Raw genomic sequence first — 10,116 nt, forward strand, 5'->3', positions numbered from 1 at the left:
TCAACATTAAAAAAAAATTACTTTAATGGAATTTTTAAATTCAGCTGTTGGGAAAAACATCACATTTGTGAAACCTGCATATTTCATAATAAGTGCATTTAATGGCATAGCTAATATTAGGTATTACTTTGTCTTTCTGTGCTTTATTTACATTTTTTCAGTGGTGGGAAACACACTACTGATGATTGTCATAATTTTGGATCATACATTGAGAAGTCCAAAACATATTGGAGTTGTGAACTTTGCATTTACAGACCTGTTAAGTAGCTCTGCTTTGATGCCAAAGCTTGTTGACATTTTTCTGTTTAACCATCACCATATCTCCTACAATGACTGCTTGGCATTCATGTTTTTCTGCTTGACCTTTTTTGCAGCTCAGGCTTTTAATCTGGTTGTGTTGTCCTTTGACAGAGTCCTGGCTATCACGTACCCGCTGCACTACCAAATGAGAATCAGCCACAAGCTCATTTTATCTTTGATCGCTTTTTTCTGGCTTCTTGCAATTACTATCATACTCACTGCAGTTGGTCTTCTCACAAGACTTTCTTTCTGTGACTCTGTGGTTATTCAGAGCTTTTTCTGTGATCATGGACCTGTGTATCAGCTTGGCTGCAATGATCTTACTCCAAATCGTGTAATTGCTCATTTGGCACCAGTTCATGTTCTTTGGGTTCCACTGGCATTTATCGTGGGAAGTTACTGCTGTATTGGTTATTCTTTGTCAAAAACTGTTACATGTAGGGAAAGACTAAAGGCTTTAAAAACCTGCACAAGTCACCTTTCATTAGTGGCAATTTATTTCCTCCCTGCACTATTTATCTTTACCTTTGGGAGTACAATACTTCCAAATGCAAGGACTGTAAGTCTATCTTTGGCCACTGTCATGCCTTTGACTTTAAATCCAATAATCTATGGTCTTCAGACACAGGAAATCAAAGAATCGTTAAAGAAGTTATTAAAAGTTAAAATGCAATTTAAAATTTCTGCAAACAAATAAAAAGCATTCAGATTTGAACCTTAGCAGTACCCAATCATCCTTTGTTGGGGGGTTTAAAAAGCTGAAAACATAGAAAATTTCATATAAAATAATCCAAAATATGGCAAACAAAACAACGTTTCATGTCTCATAATAACAATATAACATTTTATAATTGTTATTGAAAATTGAGACTATTTTAAATGTAAAAGAGTCTGTGAAAGAGTCTAATGTAATAGTGTATTTGATGCTGGTCAATGAACATTACAAAGTGTAAATATGCATTTTATTTATTTCTTTACATTCTGAAGTATTCTCATTTGACTTTAAACCTCAAGTCAGTTAATAAAAGCCCTACTGTGACTTTCAAGATATCTAGATGTGTTAGTGGAAGCTTCTGTTTTGTGTATGGTCTTGGTCTCTAAGTTTTGTGTAGTTATTTAATTGTCACTTTTTATGGTGGAAACTTATGTCCAGAGTATGATTTAGCTGTGACACCTTAGCATTAAGTGCACTTTAAACCAGTTTAAGGTAAATCATTTTAAAAGTAAAATAAAAACTGTAAATCTAATTTCAGCCTTTCTCATTGGAAAACACAACTGTATGATATATTACAGTTATTTTATTGCAAAAATCTACTTTCTTGGTACTTTAGTGTAGTACTACTGGTACCTGTGCTCACCAGAACATTCCAGTTCAACACATAAGAAATTATACTTGACTGGCATTTACAATCATCCACTGCTTATGGTTAATTAAAAAGGTAATAGCAGATGAAGTCTACTCCAAACAAAGACACACTCTTAACTTTAAAAAGCTTGTGACATTTACACATTCTATGTGAAAACAGATTTAAGAGGTCAAATTAGCTTTTCAGTGTGTCTAGTGATAGGAATTGCTACGAATGTAGTGATTTCAATCCCATGGTTCAAAGTCAATTATCAATTTAATTTCTTATAGATTCTCTTTGTGGGGTTTCAACACAATCTCCAAGTAGGATATCACCGACATTACAGTCATGCAAATTGCTTAACATTCATGTTTTTCTGCTCTACTTTAATTTCAATCCAGGCGCCATCTTGTAAAGGTCACAGTATGACACACTGGAGCCACTGTTTACCAATAATAGACAAAATAAAACCTTCCCATTGCCCAAACATAGATATCATGCATTCCTCCAATGGGTTGTGTATTCTTCATTGTTCGTGTATTGTTTTGGATAATGTTCTGAGGCCTTCCAGGCTCTGGTTACAGAACTGTCTGGAGCAGTGTTCTTGGGGATGAAAGTGCAACACATATCTCTAAACATTGCACATACACCCCCTTAGGACCTTAGGACATTGTAATGTATATAATTAATGCGATCTATGCGATTAATGTGACTCCCCTAGGGACCCCTATGGTGTCCATATATGTTAGAAACCCCACAAATAAGTCAAACAAGTAAGTGGACCTTTAGAACAGCACCTGGCATCTACGCCGGGCTGTGAGCTGCCCTGCCCTGTTTCCTGAGACCCTTACCCCCTTTTCACCCAGCATAATAGTACAAAGCCGATCTTGCCCACGGGCCAATTTATGTCATGTTTTCCCTGGAGGCATTCCCTTGGGCTGGATACACCACCGTACACCAGTCCACTGGGATCTCTCCTGCATCATACATCTGACTTCCCTAGTTGCTCACTGTAAAATCAAAACAGGTATTGTTAGCTTTTCTTGGGGTAAAATGTCCTAGATTAGTTTTATTGTCAATTGGTGGAAACAGGCTGGAGAGAGTTTAGCAGTTTCCTATATAAACAGCACTTCTGGTTATTTTAAGCATACAACCAAATCCCCACGTGTCATTTGAATAGAAAGGGCCAGGTTCAGTGAAGAGGTGTGGGCAAGTGTAGGGATGGGTACCGGTATCCGGTGCCATGATGGCACCGGTTCTGACATAAACGGTAGTAACCAGACCGAAAAGCAGCGCACATTTCGGTGCTTTATTTCGGTGCTTTTTTTTCCTGAGCTGTGATACACTTTAGATTCTAGCCAATCATTTTACGTTTCCGAGGATAGTAGGCGGGGTCCAGGTACGTACGTTCTTTTAGAGCAGAGCTACAGATTAAAAATGCCCAAGGCGAAGCGGTCAAAAGTCTGGCTGTACTTCACAGCAAAAGATGCAAACTCAGCAGCCTGCAACAAGTGCTTTAAGCTGATACTGTGATACTGTCAAAGGAGGTAACACCTCAAATCCGATGAAACACCTGGCGACGCATAGCGTTTTTTTTAAAAGCCGAGAAATGCGCCGTATTTGATAGCTTGCTGCGAGACCTCACACCGTGCACGTCTCTGCGGGTGGGTTGCCAGTTATCGGACCCGGAGCAACATCCCCCAAAAACCCGAAGAATAGAGTCCTGGCCCCTAGCCCTGCCAGTGTAGCAGAAATGATGACGGATGATGATGGCAGCAGCCGTTCTTCTCTGCGTGAGTAGCTTAATGTTGTTCGTGTGTAATTTACGTTGAGTAGGCTAACCACGTTATTACATTAATGCATGTAAGGTGAACTAGCAAACATCATCATAGCTACATGCGGCTGTCTTCTTGTTTGATGGCAGATACTCCCTTCACCCTGGCCAAAAAGGCTAAAATGACCAAAGAAAAAGTGGAAAACAGTTAAACATGAGAGGTTTTTGGACAAAGTTTGTGTTTTTTCCATTGTTTAAGCACTGCTTCCAGCCAAGAGTGATACCATATATGCCCCATAGCTGCAGAAAAGGCTAACATTGTTATCTTTTTACAAAAAACAGCTGAACATGAGAGGTTTTTGGACCAATTTTGTGTTCTCCATTCTTTAAGCACCGGTTTGAGCACCGTTTAAGCACCGGCACTGTTTCAAAAGTACCGGTTTGGCACCGGTATCGGATAAAACCTAAACGATACCCATCCCTAGGCAAGTGGCTACGCCCGCCGCACAGTCTGACACCTTTTGTTCCTTTATATTTTGAATTAGCCAATCTAACCCCAGGTTGCTATTTCTATACCTATTACATGTCAGTTCTCTTAGTTGCCACGCTTTTTTCCCTCTCTGGACAGTCCGTACCCCTTTAACGAGTGGACCAGATGTGGGATGACCACTGTGTTTGGGCAATTAACATAACATAAAAATCGCACCGACTATTAATAAAGCTAATACTCTCAGACCTCCCATTACTTTCCAGCTTCTACTTTTTTTCTACTACCCTGAGGTCTTTTCCACAGACTGGGGGATTAATCTGCCCCCTTTTGTTGAGGTCTGGGTGTTTCTCTTACTCAACTGACTCAGCGTGCTGGTCCTTCTTGGTCTGGTCCTTCTGGATTTCCGCCAACCCCCTCGTGGTTATTGCTGCACCCCAAATGACACGACCCTTGACCTCAATCACTGATTGTGCCATCTGCTATGCCTGGAATGATTTGTGATTCTCGCTGGTTCTCTAGGAAAAAATCCGGAGTTGAATTGGTAATCACACAAATCACCATAAAATCATAGAAAATGATCATAGAAACCATTGTTTGCAGCATTCTGGACTAACTGCAGCCTTGCCAGGCAGGTCTGGCTAACTCCAGCATATAAGGAGTTACAATAGTCCAGCTGGAATATAATGAAAGCATGAATCACCCGTTGAATGTTTTTAAAAGATAAAAATGATCTCACCTTAGATAAAAGCCTCAGTTTGAAGAAAGACTGCTGTACGACTGAGCTCATCTGTTTTTCAAAGATGAAATTGCTGTCAAATATTAACCCCTAAATTTTTGGCATGCGATTTGACAAAAGACTCAAGACTGTGCAGGTTAAAATTAGAGGTGCTGGGATTGCCACTTGGTCCAAAAATTATCACTTCGGTTTTGTTCTCATTGAAGTTAAGGAAGTTAGAGGCCATCCAAGATTTAACTTCACCGAGACACTGCCTCTAGTTCTGCCTCTAGTGAGGCAGAACTATTTCCCTTCAGTTGAAGATAGATCTGAGTATCATCAGCATATGAATGAAAACAAATGTTATATTTTCTAAAAATTAGACGTAGAGCTATTAAATTAGACCTATAAATGGAGAATCCAGAAGCAGAAGCACAGCTGAGTCACCTGAGTCAGTGGCTAATAAAAGATCATTAAGAACTCTTAAACGTGCAGTTTCTATACTATGAAGAGTTTTAAAACCAGACTGAAACCTCTCAAGAACATTGCGTCCATTTACAAAAGATTGCAGCTGATCATAGATCGGCGATCATAGATCGAAGATGTTTTATCTTATTGATAAAAAACTGCAGGAACCTTTCACAGGTGTCTGAGGAACCTGTTGTCGTAAGCCCGACAACAGGTGTCAGGGTGAAGTATTTTTCAAAATCGTGTCCAGGTAGCCTTCATTCTCACCAATAAGCCACTGCGTTTCCCACGGCGCCCTCTCGGTTGAGGTAGCACCGAAACACAGCGGAGGCAAGCTGGAACTCCTGACAGGAGCGGTGGGGAGAAGGTTCCCTGATATCCACGATTGCAATAAAGATTTTTTAACTGAGAGGATCTTATAGCCAGCACCATTTGGCGATCATATACAAGCAGAGTTAGCATGCTTTAAAACAAAGTAAAAATAAAACACTAGTATAAACAGAGTCCGACGGCAGGCCGTACACACTGGCGCCATCTTGACCAATGATGGGTCTAAGTGCACTGTTACATATAAAATATTAGACCTATTTCAGAACCCGTCCAAACATGAACTGTTTTCTCTTAAAAAGGGAAAAAAACCCAGAAAAGCTCTTGCTCCCAATAAAACAATATGATGTAGGCATTAGAACTTCCGGTAACACGAGATTCAGTGCTGTCGTCACTGCTTCTAGCTTTAATTAAATGCTGATGCTTATCTGGTCTGAACTCAGACTTCAAATTCAAATAAATTCAAATTCAAATTTTATTTGTCACGTACACAGTCATACACAGTACGATATGTAGTGAAATGCTTGGACAACTGCTTGTGACCTAAAGAAAACAAAAAGGAAAAGGCTATGAATAAGATAGGAAATAAATATGAAAAATTAAAAAGGGTAAATTTAACTAGGAAGGAATAAAATATAAATTAAGGTTAAACATGAAATAACTGTACAACACAAAGACTTAAGTGTCACCCCCTCTGTTCATTTTCCCTACATCATATTTGCCGGTTGCTCACAAGTGCTCCACAATTCTGGAGAGTCTGGGATCAACTGGCATAGTTCCACCTGCTAAATACACAGAGAATTTTGTTAGCAACTGCAAAATTCACACAACACTAACCACTTCCTAAACACTTCATGCCAATGTTTCATCACTAGATTGTAAATTTCTTCTCCAGGTCTGCACTGCTGCACTCATTTTAGTCACAGACCCAATCACTTTACTCAATTATATTGTAACATGCTGTCATGTATTTTACAAAGCAAGTTTATTTTCATATAGTCAGAGGTGTATATCAACCTCACCCATGCATCAGAAACAGGAAACTCAGTTTTTTTAGTCTCCACTCTAACACACTCTGCTACATCCTGTTAACTTGTGAGATCAAACCATCTGTTCCTAATCTAACAATGATCACCTAATTTTCATATCAGTTCATAACCCACATAACCCACTGTCCTGTCAACCCAAGTTGACGGGACAACAGAAATGTATATTTGAAATATTACCACAAAAAAGAATCTCCTTCATACAGTAAATCACTTGTATTGCTCAATCAGCAGAAGACATCTTACAATTTACTATTTTAAAACTACATTTATTGTCTCATCACTGGTTGGTCATACCAGTCTATTTTCCTTTTCACAGAAGTCAACCTGTTGTCCTGCAGCTTGGAGAGTTATTTCTCAGCGATGGATAACCGCAGCATTTGATAGCAGGTGTCTGTTAAATCTACACTATTTTGGCAATCAGAGGCCCAATGAGCTGTTTCTTCTTATCTGTTCATTCTTTTCTTTTCGGTCTCTTCTTTTGCTGCTTAACTCCCAGCATTGCAAATGCGAAACCGATGGTCCTCTCAAGTCCATTCACACACAAGGATGTCACTGGTGAACTTCCCAGTTTGTGATTAAGAGCGCATGCTTCCATCCACGATAGTATTTGTACATGCTGCTGGACCTTTCAGAGTTTTAAGTCAGTGCTGCTGTCTGTTCACCAGCTGTTGATTCTTGAAGTCGACGCTGTTGGTCTGGAGCTGCCTTTTATCTTCAGGAAGAGATTGACCATCCTTAAAGCTTCTTTCCAGGATAAGATGTACATCGAGGTGAAGCTGTGAAATTTCAGCCAAAACCTGGCCTGGGTATCATGCCAATTATGTTAATCTATCATTTTGACCCGGCCGCTGTGCTCGTGAAGGAAGTTGATCCAGGTCTGTGGGCACCTGTATTAACAAACTAAGACATTTATTTAATATCCTTCTCATCACTACTTATTGACACTTTCATTCTGTGATTCTTCTATCCACATTTTAAAATGTCTCTTTCTCGTCATTCGTTGCACTCACATCAGCCAATTTCCTTCAGACTGCATGCAGACACTTTCACTTCCTGTCACATACACACACACTCTCCACGTTACTGCATTTCCTCAGTTTCTACACCCTTTTTTCTTCGCAGTAGCCCAATTGACACAATTCTTTAGCAGAATTTAACACAATCCTTTAGCACAATTAGCACACTTCTTTAGCCAAGCAGCTATATACAAGCATTATCTCAAAATTACTTGTTGTCGACCATGTTTTCCTGCTCAACTCCAATTCTCTGTCCTAGGCAAAGTAGTGGACTCTAACCACTACCATTAAATATTTTCATCGCAGCGAAACAGTCTGTCAGAATGTTCGCCACCTCACATAGAAGCCATGTATTTACAATTTTAACAACAAGAATCACACAATTCCTATACACTCGTTGAATTCAACTATATTTCCGGCCGTGCGCCCAGCGCTTCTTTTTAAGATTATAAGTGCCCAAGCTCAGTTCTGCTGTCCAAAAAAGGCAAAAAGGGGGTGAACTCTAACCACTCCCAGTGGTCTCTTAACCACTAGCGTTTAACGGGGTCCCAAGTCCCTGAGGTACGCCAACCTGGATCCCCGGTCCAACCGGTCACGCTAGGCGTCCGTAGTCAGGTGGGGATACCAATCCCTGAACTTTGCATTTATAGGGAGCCCGGCTTCCAAAATACTTTAAATTCTGTGTCTTTTAAAAGCGTCCAATGCTTCTCGGAACATTTATACGTCAACCTGTAGATCTTTGCAAAAGTCTCTTGCTCTAGTGTCCATACTCGACTTGCCGTGAAACACTTAGACATCAACCTGTAGTTCTTAAGAAACGTCTCTTGGTCTAATGTTTCAGCATTACTGAGCCAATTTAACAGTGAAGATCGTTAACTCAGCGAACAGATAATTTAGAATTCATCCAACTTTGGTTTAACAGATGGTGCTTACCTTTAAATTCTATTGGACCGGTCCTCTGCCTCATTTCATGATCCACCTTACTTTTGCAGAATCAAAACATTGGAGATGTTAGATTTATGTTGGCACAAGCATATGTGAGTATATGTTTCTAAGCTTTCTAAGCTTAAATGTACGGTGGCTGGGAAGTGCAAATCACATTTACAACATCAACAACAAAATAACATTTCCGAAAACACTTTTACATTAAAAAAACAAAAACAAATAAAAAAATTGACAACAAAATAACATTTAAGAAAACACTTTAACAAGTCCGCAACAAATTAACAAGTGGCTCTTGACGGAAAGCGATTGTCTGAAATACCGGAAGTGACTCAACGATAGGGCTTTGGAGTTGACGTAACGCTGCAATGTATTGTGGGAGACCATTGTCAATCAATCTAGTGCCGTGTCTCCTGTACAGCAACGGTCCCCAACAGGACCGGTACCGGTCCGTGAGTCGTTTGGTACCAGGCCGCGAGAGTTGAGGCTCGGGTGTGAAGTGTATGGTTTTCAGGGTTTTTAATCATTAAGTCGGTTTCCCTGGGTCTTTTCCCGTTTTGTAGTTGTGTGTCTTATTTTGAAAGGATTATTTATGCGTTACCATAGCGACCAGAGAGCATTAAGGGGCAGAGAGGAGGATGTTACTCTCAATGTTGTTGGCGCATTTCAGGAGTATACTGCTAATAAAGTTACACAATTACACAGCTGAATTTGCGTTTATTATTATATTTACAAAATACCACAGTTTTTGTCTTTGTCTGTATCATTTTATTTTGTTGTATTTATCCGCAACACCTTAAAGGCCGGTCCGTGAAAATATTGTCTGACATTAAACTGGACCGTGGTGCACAAAAGGTTGGGGACCGCTGCTGTACAGTATATAGTGCGTTTAGCTTGTCAAATTTACATAAATCTTTGATCGCCAGTTGTGTGACTCTGAAGTGATGTACTGTATGTTTGTAAGTTTTCTCCTCAACAAACACAACAATGCCAACGAAACGTTTTGCACAGTTTCATTCCATGTCCCAATTGGCAGTTTTGGTAGCCAGGGATCAGTCCCCCAGGGCCTCCATTCCTGGCCACTGCCCGGCACATAATGCACCCGACCCCTACGATGCCTCCTGCAGGTGGTCTCTTTTTCGGGCTAAGGCCTGGCCACCAGATACTCCCTCTCGGGCACCCTCCCCAGGCCTGGCTCCAGGGCAGGGCCCTGGTAACCCTATCCCGTGCAGGGTGAACTGTTCCCAAGGGGTTCTTCTCATAGGGGTCATCTGAATCACCCTTTGTCTGGTCCCTCACCCAGGACCAGTTTGCTATGGGAGAGCCTACCAGGGGGCAGAAGCCCCCGGACAACATAGCCCCTGGGATTCCTGGGACACACAAACCCTTCCACTTCACAGGAAAGGTAGCCATATGGTAGAGATTCACAGAGGGGAGTAGCGAGTTCCAATGCATTTATTTTTTTAAGGATGCAAAAGCATACACAGTGAACATCTATGCAATTTCTTGTCAGGGTATTCCTGTGAGTTTTATTCATACATGTTTTCCAGCTTTATCCTTGGAACAGATGAGACTGGCAAAGGAAGAACCTCAGACAGAGTAGTCAGACCCTGTTCATCGAGTGCTGGTTCAGAAAGGCTAGCAGCCGGCTCTCTGTCCTCAGTTAGAACAGATCCAAGAACATGTCTG

General features: G+C 40.7%; 1 protein-coding gene across 1 annotated transcript in view; it reads left to right on the plus strand.

Moving 5' to 3' along the window:
- The first annotated feature begins 25 nt into the window (after positions 1 to 25).
- The window catches only part of LOC121812310 (olfactory receptor 1500-like), a 13,596-nt gene continuing 3,505 nt past the window's right edge, over positions 26 to 10,116 (plus strand). Inside the window, exons 1-3 of the mRNA XM_042214154.1 lie at positions 26 to 982; positions 7,135 to 7,239; positions 9,731 to 9,843. Coding sequence (XP_042070088.1) covers positions 26 to 982; positions 7,135 to 7,239; positions 9,731 to 9,843 — 1,175 coding nt within the window. The remainder of the gene's footprint in view (positions 983 to 7,134; positions 7,240 to 9,730; positions 9,844 to 10,116) is intronic.

The sequence above is a fragment of the Haplochromis burtoni genome, unplaced genomic scaffold (genome assembly GCF_018398535.1).
Source record: "Haplochromis burtoni strain Fernald_Lab_line unplaced genomic scaffold, NCSU_Asbu1 Contig_524, whole genome shotgun sequence".
NCBI classification, from domain to species: domain Eukaryota; kingdom Metazoa; phylum Chordata; class Actinopteri; order Cichliformes; family Cichlidae; genus Haplochromis; species Haplochromis burtoni.